Genomic DNA, 15,001 nt, shown 5'->3' on the forward strand with positions numbered 1-15,001 from the left:
GGAAAGAGGGTGCCCAGGCCAGCAGAAACAGGATCTGGGTCTGCTTGGAAGGCATAGGAAAGACAATGATGAAAAGAGAAGTTTCCAAGGGCTCTACCTTGCTGGGAGGCATCCTCCCAGGAAGAGAATGCAAGAACCATCTGCCATGAGCCACTTTGCAGGCTCACACCAGTGAAAGATGTAACTTCTTAGCTCCAAAGTTCGAATTCCTGGCAGTGTGTGTGTGTGTTTAAAAATAAGACTTGGAATCATTAATTTAAATTTGGTTTGCCAAAGCTCTTTATTTTTAATTAATAATAGTGATAATAATGTTTTTATTTAAAGACATAAATTAGATACAGTCTGGCCCCAAAACTTCAACTAGCTATCTTTGATGGAATAATGAAAAAATGTCTTTAAACATTTTGAAAGAGAAAATAGGAAATATGTCCCAAACAAGGATACTTCCAATTGGAAAAAAAAAAAAAAAAAAACCCAACAAAAAAAGAGTCAGCCATTTAGCAATAAATGCAGCAAAACAAATGCAAGACTTCATATGCTGGAAAACATGAAACATTGCTGGGAGAAGTGAGAACTGGTCTAAACAAACGAAGAGGCAGTCCGTGTTCAGAGATGGAAGGACTGAATATTGTTTAGATGGGCAATCCTCCCCAAACTGACCGATGGAATCAATAGAATCACTAAAAAATTCCACCAAGCGAGGCCTCCCTTTTCAGCCCGGGAAGAGTACCATTGTGAAAGATGCCCAGAGCCTTCTCCACAGCAAAGGTCTACTCTCCAGGGAAAAAGGCTGCCCGAGCCTTACCCAGCTCAGGGAAAGGCATCCCCCTCACTTCAGCCCCCTCTAGCCTCTCTGTCTTACTTAAGGAGAAAATGACATAGTCTACAGGAGTCAGAGCTCCAAGGAAATAAATTGGGAATGCTGCAACCAAAGAAGGAACAGACACCTCCTCCATCTGGTCCAGTGGTTTCTCAACGTGGCTCCACATTAGCGTCACCTGGGGAACGTGAAAAAATCCTTACGCCCAGGATGAACTCAGATCAATCAAGTCAGAAGCTCTGGGGGTGGAACCAGGTATCAGTATTTTTAAAAAGGGGTCCAAGCCCAATTCACAGCAAGCTCAGATCTACTATTGACTACACAGGCCTGAGTCATATGACAGAAGAGAAAACAGATTATGAATTATCTACCTTAGAAGTACCAAGTAATCACCAATAAAGAACCCACTGTTTCTGTAAACGATTGTAACAGTGCCATTAATCTTCCTATAAGTGCATTCAACCATTCCTCTACTTTGTTAATTTACTTTGACTTGCATAGAATAGGAAAACATATAATCTGCTCACAGATAATCAAGAGTTGCTTGTAGTACCCCCGCTGCCATTATTTCTACTCCCATAAAAATAACCCACCTCACACTTTCATATTTCATTTTAGATCATTTCGTAAACTCTATAATTAATCCCAGAGCTTCAGGTGTATAGTAAGTACCATGATGTGCCCTGATATGAGTATTCACTGGATTTGCATTTCTATTCATATCATAACTGTATCAGACCTGCACCTGCAGATTTCCTGTATCAGCAGCCATCTGAAATGCACACATTTTAACTTCTACTTTAATGATGAACTAAATTTGAGCAGATGTTTGAAAATACATTACCACCAGTGTGGTGGCACACCAGACCCCATCAATGTCCTCTGTCTCAGTCTTGTAGAGAGTTTTAAGTCCCACCACAGAGAAGGGGATTTGTCTGACTAATTGATGATCAGTGGTCCCATCCCCACCCCCACTCCCCAGTGAACAAAATTTCCTAAAGCTGCTGCGATTCCAAGAACGACCTGGATTAGACCCATAAGCAGATTTACCAGGAAGCCAATGAAGCTTAGGCTTCAGGGCCTCTCAGTGTGCACAGGCCTCTTCTAAAGCCCCGGGAGCCGCCTAAAGGTGTGTATTTGTAATTTCATATTCTCTTCCTGACGCAAACTGTGTAAGGGTTAGGCCCCACAAATTCTGGATCCATCCATAAGTGGGCCTAATGTAACTTGGCTGCCAATCAGAAGGCAAACACTATAGAAACTGTTAAATCATCATAATGTGAAGTTAACAAGAATGACTTTAGTGCTGCAATCATACCCACAGAATCAGGCTTTTCTTTCTGTGCAACAGAGACACTACTGCTGATCTACAAGCAAAGGGGGCATGATGTGGCAGGAAGAGACTGATCCATCTTTGGAAAGGGCAGGCTTTGGGTCCTAAGAGAAATCAGGGAGGAAAACCCAGGCTTTTCCAGTGTGTGTAGACATTATGTAGGCTCAGACCCCAGGCGAAGGGCTGGTGACCCTGAGCAGATCCCAGGCCACTTTTGACAAATAAAGTCAGCTTGCTCTGCCTTCGGGGCCAGGCATGGGCATCTTGCCTGGCCTCTTTACAAACAAAATTTCCTGTCCACTCTCTTGCTAAATTTGAAATTGCTTCTAATGAAGTAAGAAAGCCTTCCAAGCAATAATTAAAGAGAAATGGCTTAACATGCAAATAGCTGGAGTGAACACTTGAAAGCGCATCATTAACTGACAGTTCTAACCCAGAGTTGCCAGACTCCTGTGTATTTTGATGGGGACAGAGGTGGGGATGGGGAGGTGAGAGAGGATTAAAGCAAGAGGGAGCCCCAGGAGGAGCCTTAACCACGGACAGCCACTCTGCAGACAGCATGGCATGGCCCAGCGGTCCCTTGTTTCCTGCTATGGGCCAGGACACAGCAGAGTCGCACTGCCAGGGGGGCCCATACTGCAGCCGTACAAGCAGAGAGGAAGCCTGCAAAGACTGCTGCAAGCATGAGCTGTGTGCACCTGTTTATACAACCTTCCCTCCTGCTCTCTTCAGATCCTAGGGTGCGTTCAGGTCAGTGACTCCTGATTCAAAGAGGGGATATAAAGTTCGGTTTGAGAATCAACCATTACCTAGCACTCCCTTCCTGTGAAGTCCTGTCCATCTGGGTCTAGCCCTTCCCGGGGCAGCAACGTGCTCTCCCTGGCTAGCCAATGAGTCCACATGATCTTAGCACTTCCGTTTCTGTTCCGAATCCACCTTCCTCAGCCACCTATGAACCGGAGCTCTTCTGCCAAGTTCTCCCAAGCAGGTGTAATCCCTCAGGGCCAGCTGCCCTGAACAGCTGAGCCCCAGGAATGTACTGGTCCCAGCTTCAAAAGAGACCCCTTTTCTTAGCACCATTAGCCACTGAAATTGACCCATGTGAGACTTGCTGCCTTTACAGCAGGGCCACAGACACTGCCAAATCCAATTCTTTATTTCTAAAATTGAAACGTATGGCTCCAGATCACATTAAAGGCAACATCAACAGCACTGTCATAAAAAAGTAGGCTCAGGCCGCCCTGCACCTAGCAACACTGGCGGTGGTCAGCCAGCAGGCCGCCCTCCTTAGCCGGCTCCCTAAAGAGAGCTTTCTTCCTCAGGCTATTTCAGCTGCAGGCAGGAAGCAGGAAGAAAGGCAGCAGTGTTCAGTGAGGAAGATTTGGCTGTTTTGGTTATTTTATCCTCTGGTCCGTCACGCATGGACAAGCCAAAGTGAGAAAGCCATTCCCTGAAGCTCATTAGAACTTTGCGGCGCTCTCACAGGAAAAAAAGGACACTCCCCTAGCCGGCCTCCAGCAAATGGGGAACTGGGCTCATCCTGAATTAACCCAAAAACTACTTTCCCTCACAAACCATATTTAAATTATGAAACCTGAAAGGAAGCTCTGTATTTCACTTTTTCCAAAGACAGAACAGCTTGTGATAAGGACAGACGGGAGAGGGTCTTCATGAAGTCACAGTTGGCAACCAGTTCTGCTGGGAGTGTGGTAAAGACTCCTTTATCGTTTCAGCAAAGAAAGGTTCACTACTATGGAATGTAGTCCACAACAGAAGGTAACCGGATGGACAAGACATCAATATTGTCACCATCATAGGCTGTTTTGTCTTATGCTGATGGGTCTTTTGGGAGAAGGTTTGGGAACATTTGGGGCAGAAAACATCCCAATTTGCCTGACCACATCTAATGCAGTGTGTGTGGCAAAACACTGAAGCAGAATGTGGCCAATCAGCAAAGATTTCCATTCAGACGGGATACATATAATTACCATGGTAGTTCATATTCATTACAGAACTTCTCTCTGTTCTGACTTCAATGTAGAAAGAATTCACATAGATACTACCTACTAGTTACCTTTGTTGAATATAGGTTCTCAGGCTTTGGAAATGGACTCCTTTGTGGTATGCAAACAATGGCTAATGAACAAAATACACCATCACTCATGGTTCTGCAAAGGATGATGATCGGCACCCACAGGGTTAGCTTAGGTGAAGGCACAGCAACAAGGCTGTTTAAACCAGGTATTGCTTTATTTTAACATAACGTCCTCCATGCACATGAGAGAAGAGGACAGAGATAATGAACATGATTTTCATCTATTAAAATACTGTGCTTTTATTTTAAGTACTTCTTCTTTACCCTGAAAATTAACTGACAGCAACTCAGAAAGCATCGTGGAGCTACCGGAAATGAGTTATGAGTTAGCTAAACCAATAGTTTCCTCCTCCCTCCCCACTCCACGACCTTCCCTCCCACCTCGAATTTGCTTTTAGCATTGTACTCAATTAAAAGGGAAACACGTGTTCTCAGTAATTTGGCTAAAAAGGTGATAGAACTCCATTAAAACAACACAGGAGAAATAACACATCCTTCTCTGATCCAGAAGTTCTCAAAAGTGTCACCCACAGATGAGCTGTGTGAGACTCACCTGAAGGGGCTTATTTAAAAGTGTCTCACCCAGACACACTGACTGAGGATGGGAGCTGGGAATGTGCATTCCTAATAAGCCTCCCAGTGTATCCTCGAGACCCTGGCAGGCAAGGCCCACTGACTTCACAGAAGTTGCCATGTGTCCATACTTGCTGCTCATCCCTACTCACCCGGTGGACTCCCGTGTCCTGCTGCAGCCGTGGCGATTGCAAAAGCAGAAGCAGGCGAAACAGAGCAGTGGGAGTTGTCAGTCGTCTGTCCTGGTTATTTAAAAAGAATGGAAATGGCACGGTGAGGCAGATAGATAATATCCTGTGATGGAAATTCTCATTTTCACTCCTGCACTGGATGAATGATTGGGCCACATACTCTACAGTTTCCTTGTTAATAGGCAAGTAATAAGATTCTACACCAGCAAGTCCACTCTAGGTATATACCCAAGACAAATGAAAACATATATCCACACAAAAACTTACACATGAATATCTATAGCAGCATTATTCATAATAGCCATTATTCACAATAAACACATTATTTATAGTAGTCAAAAAGTAGAAACAATCAAATGTCCATCAACAGATAAATGGGTAAACCAAAGTGGTATATCCATACAAGGGAATATTATTTAGCCACAAAAAGGAAGGAAGTACTGACACATACTACGCCATGAATGAACCTTGAAAATACTATGCTAAGTGAAAGTCAGTCACAAAAAGTCACATACTATAATGATTTCGTTTATATTAAATGTCCTGAATAGACAAATCCATAGAGACAGAAAATAGATTAGTGGTTGCCAGGGGTTGGGGGGAGATAGGAATGGGGAGGTACAGGGTTTATTTTGGGGGGTGATGAAATGTTCTGGAATGAGATAGTGGTTATAGTTGCCCAACCCTGTGAATGTATAAAAACCACTAAACTATATATTTTAAAAGAGTGAACTATATGGTATGTGAATTATATCTCAACATAAAAAAAAGTCCTAAAATATATTCTAAATCACGTTACTAATAGAATTTTCTTCTCAAAACACCTTTAAAAGTAGGCATGCATTCGAAAATCAAAAGGATGCACCAAGTACCTTTTGCAGTCCCTTCCCTCCTCAGACAGTTTACACATATTTGACAATGCTGATGCACTCTCACTGTGCTTCCTCACTCAGGCTTTAGTGAAAATAGCTCACTGGGATTCTGACCTGAAGGGCTTTTATTAGTTTGACCCTAAAGTTACATAGTCATGTTTAAAATCAATAAATAAGTGGAGAAGCAAAGAGCTGCTTAATATGACAAAGTGCAAAAGCACAGAACAGCTCTACCCTTTCCTTTCAGTAGGAGCCTTAAAACCTTTGTGGAAAAAGGTGGCAAGTAGACAAACAGGCAAAACTTCAGCTCCACCATGTGAAAATATGTGACACTGTCCCCACTCGGATCCTCCATATTATCACAGATTTCTGCTTCCTTCCTATGTTCCTATGTCTCTATGATTTAGTCATATCAAGAAGAAATAAAGGACTTAGCTAATCCACAAACAGGATAAGGATTTCCAAATGATGCTCATGTAAATTTAAAAATTTCATCTAGGAATATAAATATATGGAAAGAGACTATAAAACAGAGCCTTAACAACAGTAACCCAGTGAACAGCATTCCTCTCTTGCTTTGGTAGTTTTGCTTCCATGGGCTTTGGCCTCAAACTCTTCCAGACTATGATGAACTCAAGGGCGTCTGTCCCATGTGGCAATGGTCAAGGAAATGGCCAAGGCCTTGACTGACCAAGGCTCTAAGTATAGTAAAGAGATTAGGCTAATTCCATAGTAGTCCTATAACCAGCCAGCAAAGTCTAGCTTGTCACCTTCATTTAGGAGAATCACCCAAACGTCAGAGTGGCCCATGATTGACCAGGAGTCTGAAATAGTCCACTCCCAAGGGCTAATATCCATTGAGGCACTTCTGACAAGAGCCTGACCCAGGATAGTTTCTTTTGGAGTTGATGGCAATGACAAGAGCTTCCACCATGTGGCTAAGTCTACAAAGGAAATGACCATTTGGAACCATGCACTCAATCTTTTACTAAACTGCCCTATTTGAAGCAGGAAAGTGAGAGTCAAAAAATGTCTTCATATTGGGGGCTGGTGGCCTAGTGGTTAAGTTTGCATGCTCTGCTTCAGTGGCCCAGGTTCTGTGAGTTCAGATCCCAGGCATGGACCTAGCACTGCTCATCAAGCCATGCTGTGGTGGCATCCCACATAAAATAGAGGAAGATTGGCACAGAGGTTAGCTCAGCACTAATCTTCCTCACACACACACAAAAGTCTACATTTTACTTGGGTTACTTGGGTGAATCTGGTTTCGTAATTGAATAATTTTCCCTTCTGACTTGAAATACTTGGCTTGAGGAGAAAAAAAGGAAGTATCTCAAAAACCACTGTTATTTGGATATATCTATTTGAGCAATGGGGAGATAAAAGATTTCCACATTTTGCTCTGATGGTTTTTCCTCCAATTAGAAGACACTTGGTATGTTCTAGAACAAACTATGGGAGAATGCATTATGATTCTGATAACTATAGAATATATACTGGTTTCTGCTACTAGCAATCATGGTGATGGGGGTCCCATCCAACTAGACTTTATTTTAGGTGAAACAGTGTTCTTAATAAGGTTCCCTCAAAATTTTGGTGTCCCAGATGAGCCTATTTAACACAGACTACACCGGGATTCACAGTAAGGCATCAGAGTCTGGGAACATTTTTGTAAAATCAGCACTGAGATTCTTCAACCACCAGTCACCCTAAGAACAGGCCTCCTGATTCATGTAACTCCACACAAAGTGCAATGTAATGATGGAGTCAATTAAATATCGTTTATACTAATGACATATTCTCTAGTCATTTATTTTTCTACTACTTGGTCCTACAGTAACAATATTTGCTTCCAACTAATTTTCATAACTGAGACTAAAAAATATTTTGAGAATGAAACAGTAAAGCAAACAAAAGATTCAGGAGCTAGAAATCATCTTTCCCTCTTAGATTTCTGAGTCCCTTTCCGAGCTCTCACCTCCAGGCTGGCGATAGCGGAGGTGTCGAGGAGTCGAGGGTGACCTGCTAGGTGAAAGCTCTGCGGCGTCCGCTGCTGGGGAGCCTTCCACTCCTGCTCGGTCCCCTGGTGCAGACTCTAGGACTGCTGCTTTAAAACATCATGCATTTTAACAACCAGGCCATGAATTCAAGAGCTTCTTGTCAGTATCATGCACGGAAACAAAAGTTCATTATGGATAATAAGCATTTCATATTAGTCCATATTTTTAAAGGATTTTAACATGAAATTGAGTCATTCCTACTGGCAGAAGGCTAAGGACACTAAATCTAAATGTGGATCTTCTCTGCCCTGTCTTGCTGACCCTGCTGAGCCTGCCTGATCTTACCCAATCCCCTTCTGTTCAACACAACAGCAGATGTTAACAAGAACGGGGAACATGCAGTGGGTCCTCTGCCCTCCAGAATGTTTCGGCCTTCTTGGAGTGAGAAGAGAGGGACTTTTCCAGATTATAAATCAAAATTGTTCTTTGTGTGGGTTACCCCCTTATGCCAACTAAAGTTTGAGTCTCTACCACTGTGGCCCCCCCAAGAAGCTCAGGGGACTCCTACGGATCTAGAGCCGTGCTGTCTGAAGGGTAGCACTAGCTGAATGCAGCCAGGTAAATCTAAACTGAAACGAAGTAAAGTTAAATTAATATTTCAGTTCCTCGCTCACACTAGCCACATTTCAAGTACTCAGTAGTCCCACGTGGCTGGCGGCTACAGAACTGCAGAGCACAGATATACAGCATTTCCATCCTCCCAGAAAGTTCTCCTGGATAGCCCTGATCTAAAGCTATAGATCAGCAAGAGGCCAGCGGAAATTTTTACAATGAATCATTAGGAGATTTTAAGATAATCTGAGTGTCTTCACTGCAGCTAATATCCCATTAATAAAAGAAACATCATTCTAGGGTCACATTTAGGCGATTACCATACCCCTCCCACTGCTTCTTAACCAGGTAAAACTACACCTTTGCATGTGTTCTTTCAAGGAAAAGCACCACAAAAATATCATAAATTTCCAACAACTCTTCCGTTTGTTTCTCCTTGGGCTTTTCATTAACGGATAAAAGCTGTGTCACCTCTGTTAGTTTTGCATTATCCCTGTCAGCAGAACTATCCTCAACTCAACTCCCTTTGCTAGGCCATTCAAGATTTCACTCAATAAACTTGACAAAATCCCTAACGACTTCGTATAAAGCCATTTTTATACTTGCAAGTGATTTACTCCTTTAGAAATATGGCCACAATTCTGGTCTTTTGAAACGCAAAGGGGCCAAGGAAGGGAAATGGTTAGAATCGTTCCTTGAATGACATAATTAGAGCAAAGCTGGCAATGATGCAGAATGCAGACCAAAAAAGTCAGTGCTTAGCTGTTAGTTTTATTATTTTCTAAATAACTCCCTCAAAATTCAGTAATGGAAGGCATCTGCTGTGCAAGAGCAAGCAGAATATCAAATGCACGTCCTTGGTCTGATTCAACCATTCACTCCTCTAAGGCAAATGAGAAAATCATTTAGTCAGCAATTACACTGAACCCAAAAAAACTTCCTGGACAGGCCCCAAATGTCCACTGAAAGAAGAGGAAAGCAAAGAATAACACAGTAAGCAAACAGGCACCTACAGAAAGGAGAAAACATGTCAGCATGGTAGGGGGAAGAAGCATTTCCTTCTGGTATGTTCACTTTCAATCCAGTTCCAGGCAAACAACTTTGTCTGCAGGAGGAGTGGGCAGATGTGGGCTCCAAACAAATGCTAAAATTGGGAGCACTTGCCACCCACAGGCAGGCAATTTTCAAACTAAGAACACAGAAACAGACACTAGTGATGTGGGTTGCACCGCTGTGGCCCAGGTGAACACTGATGAGTGAGGGGCCCAAAAACAGTGAGCTGCCCTATGGCTCTCCTTTCTTGCCTGCCACTGGTTTGATTTTTGTTGAGATCTCACCACTGGGTGGAATCTGGATGTGAGCTGGGCTGATATTTGTGTTTTTTAGAAGAACCCAGGGAAGAAGAAGGTGGGGACTGCCTGGTGGGAAGAAAGTGGGGCACTAGTGAATGTTGAGTGAGCCTGGAACAGATCTTGGGACTGGGTGGGGAGAAATAAACTGCATTATTTTTTTCCCCAGAAGTTCATAGTCTTGCTCATTTTGAGGAATATTTCCTATTTCTCTTCTTTCTATTTCTTTTTTCTCTTCTTTATCTTCATGTCATTTGAACTTCTCTTGCCAGGAAATAATGTAAATCTGGCATTGTAATTGCAAAGACAATATATTGGACAAAGGTCACTAGCATTTTTCAAAGAGCGTATCCTGAAACTGTCTAGCTAGACGGCAGTGAGAGAGACGCACGGCCTCAGCATGGACCTAATGGGCGACACTGGTGTTGTGTAATGAGGTTGTATGGAGTTGTATCCTGAAAGGAAGAGTAGAAAATGTATAAACTCTTGGCACGGAATTCTTATTTAAGTTTGCTAACTGTTTTAAGTGTTAACATTTTGCAAGACACATGCAAACATCTTTCAAATTAAAGCCAGATCAGTGTCTCCCCTTTCTTTGTGAATTGGAATTTTTAAGACTAGACAGCAGAGTTATACACAGCAGCATTCTTGGCTTCTACAGACATCATGCACACACACACACACACTGAACTTGTCAGACTGACGCTGAAGTAAAGTACTTCATCCATGACTTTTCTAGGACTCTTCATGATCAATATTTCCTATATTCCAATGCAAAAAAAAAAACACACTGTGTATGATTTCCTTGTTTCACCTATTCAGAAAAATGCCAAAGAGCTCCCCAGCCCCCAATATCAATTCTAAGATTTCTACTCATAGTGTTTCCTTTATGAAGATCCACAGGATGAAGTGTTCTCAAGTCTCAGAAGCAAGAAAATATGTGCCTGCATGCCAATCTATTCTTAGCTTCAATATGAATCATGTAATTGATTACATTCAGAGCCAAAATCAGAACGACTCTAGGAACTGCAGAGGACCACACGGTACTCATTCTCTCACCAACCATACCCTTGGCCTCACACAATTTTTCTCCATTGCCTGATTTCCTTATCTATTTTATTTTTAACCCAGGTATACCATGTGCCTCTTGGGACTCTCACCTTAAATACTTTAAATAATCACCTAAATACTTAAATACTTAAAGATGGGAAGTAAATACATTAAAAAGTAATCAAAAGACAGCTGCAGAAAGGAAGGAGAAATAAAAACAAAAAGAAGAGGCCAAAAACAAAGCGCTAAATGGAAGGACTGTGGGGGCAATCATGGTAAAAATGAGAGATTGAGGAGATGTGTCAGTGGGTGGATGTGACTAAGAAACACAGGGGGCAAAGAAGTTGACATCTCTGGATAGAGGCTAGCTCTGATGGGCTTCATCGAGTGCCATGGGCTTCACGTGAACACGGTCTTGGAAATGCCCCATCCCCCAAAGTGAGAGGAGCTCTGCATTTAACCGTGACCCAGAACGGCAAACTGACATTTCTAATCCGTGAACTAAGTGGATAAACTAACCCTTGACATTCTAACTGCAAATCATTTGTTTTGGGGAAATCCAGTGAGAAACAGAGGCAGTAACCCCTCAACTTTAGCGATTTCTCTAATGTGAGAGACAACCTAATATTTCTGCGACACCGTTATTCATGAGCCCTCTCTGTCTGCAGGCCCTGGTCATAAATGACCGATGCTGCCACAAGACAAGCTCTCTAGCCACACTAGCTGTGTCCACAATGATCTCACCTCTATCCAACATCGGCAATAACAGGTCTTTGTAACTTTTGTCAGTGTCCTTCCCTGGGAGGTTGATCCAGTTCTCATTTATCTTCATCTCTCTGAGTCTAACCTTCTTCCAGCTTACTGCTCCAGGGAAAAAATTACTGATTGTTACCCGTGGCCACACCTCTATACTAGACAGTAGGCCCAGCATATTTTAGGACATGGCATTAGATCACTGCTATACCCTCTGGGCTTTGAAGACTAGAACAAGGGAAATTGGTGACCATCGTGCAATAATCCATGTGTAACAAGCTAAAGTGGAAGAATTAATTATGGTGATCAATGGGCAGCTTGATTGAGGACCTCGCCTCTAGAACTATGATATGTATTTCGTCTGTAATGTAGAAAGAAACAGATTTTTCTTTTGCTTCTCTATTAAAGAAAAAAGTCAATATCCATACTACTAGGCTCTAGCCAGACTGAATGCAATCTCTAGGACATTACAAAAAAGAAGAAAGATTTTCATGTCACACCCATTAGGATGGCCACGATCAAAAGAACAGAAAATAATTAAGTACTGGCAAGGCTGAAGAGAGATTGGAACCCTGTACACTGTTCATGGGAATGTAAAATGGTGTAGCTACCATGGAAAACAGGATGAAGGGTCCTCAAAAAGTTAAAAATAGAACTACTGTATGATCCAGTAATCCAGCTTCGGAGTGTATTTGCATAAGAACTGAAAGCTGGATCTTGAAGAGGTATTTTACACCCATGTACACTGCAGCATTATTCACAATAGCCTAGAGGTGGAAGCAACCCAAATGTATACCAGTGGATGAATGAATAAATAAAATACAGAATATATATAAAATGGCATATCATTCAGCCTTAGAGGGAAATCCCGGCACATGTCACAACATGGACGAGCCTTGAGGCATCATGCTAAGCGAATTGAGCTGGTCACAAAAAGACAAAGACTGTATGATTCCACTTACATGAGGCATCTAAAGTAGTCCAACTCACAGAAACAGAAAGCAGATGGTGGATGCCAAGGGCTGGGGGCAGGGAGGGAGAAACGAAGAGTTGCTCAATGGGTACAGAATTTCAGTTTTGCAAGAAGAAAACGGTTTGAATATACTTAACACTACTGAACTCTACACTTAAAACAGTTACGATGGCAAAAAAGGAGGAGGAGGAGGAAGATTTTTTAGGAGAATTAAAAAAAGAGTTTTACTCGATGCTAGAAATCTCTAGGCAGATTAGTAACAGGGTCTGCTCTACAGGGCTGCACGTGGCATCATAACTGGAGAAAAGCTGTCCCTTCGGAAGCAGTGAGGTCTCCTGCTCTCAGAAATGGCTTTCACCACTGCTGGCTGACATCAGCCCTTGCTCATAAGCTCTCTGCCCATAAGTTCATCCATCTCCAACCCACTTATCCATTCTTCTTGGCTCATGACAATGACACTTCCCGATTCTGCTCAACCAGACATGATCTCCCCTGCTCTTCACCTTCCAGAGCACTCTGTCTATACCTTGTGCCACCTGCCCTTATAGTTATGTGGTGCCTACCCCACACACCTACAGTATAAGGGGCCAGGGCACTGTCTTGTTTTCCGTTATGGACCCTGTAGCACAGCAACCTGCACAGAGAAGAAGGTCATGCAGTGACTCCTGAGCAGACCTTACTGTGTTCTCATCCCAGCCCTGGGAACAATCAAACCAAAGCCTGGGAGCCACAAACGTCTGACACTAATATGCTTTTTCCTAAAGCTCTCCTAACCCGACACAGCATGAGAAGTCAGACTTATCTCCAAATTTCCCATCTCCTATTTACTACAGTCCAATAAAGGAGGGGAAAGAACTTTCCACCTTCTGGGAAACTCCTGCACTTACTTCCCAGGCTGCCCTGTCCCAGCGGGGAAGTCTGAGACAAGCCTCCCTGAGTCACCCCCTCCGTGGAGGTTCCCGAGCGCTGGATCCAGCCCCAGGTGCACTTGTCAGCTCCTGCGCTGCCTCATTATTCCCGAGAAGAAGCGTCGTGATTCTGCTGCAGCTTGTTGTTCTAATGACTTTTTAATTGTCTTCCCCCTTTCCTCCTCCTTAGTTGCTAACTTGTCAATTTAAAGAATTCCTGATTTAAAAGGGTACTACTTTTGATGATGACAACCCCTCCAGTTAAAATTCCATTAAGTACTTCACTCAGGAAGCTTATTTAAATGATCGGAGCCAGAAAGTACAGGGAAGCTTCAAGCAGGTAGAACAGCAGGGGTCTATGCTTCCATCTGGGTGATCTTCCTTGAAATTTGAGCACTTCGTCTGACTTATTGCCCAATTATTATTATTTATCAGTAAATAAGTTATTATACTGCTTGCTAATTTGGCTGGGAATGCATTTTTATTTTCATCACAGAAACACTGGATTATAAAAGCAACAAGGATCACCTCCTCCAGGCCCTACGTGGTACCAAGCTGAGGAAGGTAAGGTGACGTGCCACAGGGCCCTCCATTAGCTTACTGAGTGTTCTGCTCAATTCATTCATTTAACAAAAATTTACCACCTGCCAGGCACTGGCCAAGGCACTGAGGGTACAGAGGTGAACAAGACAGACGAGGCTGCTGATCGCACGAGATTACACGGGGAAAGACTGTGCAGGCAGAGAGACGAGCAAGTGCAAAGCCCTGGGGCAGAAAGGACCAAGGTGTTTCTGAGACAGAAAAAGGAAATCAATGGGACTGCATCCTCGTAGGTGAGGGAGCATGGCAGGAGCAAGGGCTGGAGGGAGAGACAGGATGGAAGCCTCATAGGATCTGAAAGCCTAGGGAGGGAGAACGCGCTTTGTTCTAAGTAGGATGGGAAGTCATTAGAGAATTTAACCAGGAAACCATATGCTCTAATCCACATTTTTAAAAACCATTTTGGCTGTGTCATAGACAATGAACACTGTCTCAGATTTTATTTTTCTCCCTATGTCTCTGTTGTCATTTGCCGTGTTCCTTGGTAACCAAACCGAAGAAGCCACCTCGACGCTTCCAGGCTGGGTCATCCTGAGCGGGGACGGAGGCTGCTGAGCAGCACAGGTGCTCAGCACAGACAGTGAGGAGGAGAAGGCTCCGAGGCTCACGCTCACGGATGAGGTGCCCACAGCCTATCTTTATGCAAAGTATCATGCTAGGCTCTTTAGCCAACCAGCCTTAATCAAATTCCACAAAGAACCTTCTAGTAACACCGTTCAGATAACACTATTCTTCCACAGACAACTGACTGCAATCAGCTTTTTCTATAGAAGGCATAAGGACAGCTAAGCTTGCTCTCCGTTCCTCAAAGGCTAGAGGAAACTACAGGAATTTTCTCCTCTAACTAGCCCTTGTGTTCGTTCTACTTTCTA

At 43.1% G+C, this 15,001-nt stretch overlaps 1 protein-coding gene across 8 annotated transcripts in view; it reads right to left on the reverse strand.

The window, feature by feature from the left end:
- The window catches only part of RASGRF2 (Ras protein specific guanine nucleotide releasing factor 2), a 222,075-nt gene that overhangs the window by 77,841 nt on the left and 129,233 nt on the right, over positions 1-15,001 (reverse strand). For 5 of the 8 annotated variants that reach the window (XM_070517863.1, XM_070517862.1, XM_070517859.1 and 2 more), the window contains 3 exons: positions 12,611-12,670; positions 7,863-7,988; positions 4,974-5,063 (listed from right to left, as the gene is read on the reverse strand). In XM_070517863.1, the coding sequence (XP_070373964.1) occupies positions 4,974-5,063; positions 7,863-7,988; positions 12,611-12,670 (276 nt within the window). Of the gene's footprint in view, positions 1-4,973; positions 5,064-7,862; positions 7,992-12,610; positions 12,671-15,001 lie in introns of all 8 variants that reach the window. The other 3 variants (XM_044777914.2, XM_070517861.1, XM_070517860.1) reach the window with 2 other exon arrangements.

Source organism: Equus asinus, chromosome 9, assembly GCF_041296235.1.
Source record: "Equus asinus isolate D_3611 breed Donkey chromosome 9, EquAss-T2T_v2, whole genome shotgun sequence".
NCBI lineage: Eukaryota > Metazoa > Chordata > Mammalia > Perissodactyla > Equidae > Equus > Equus asinus.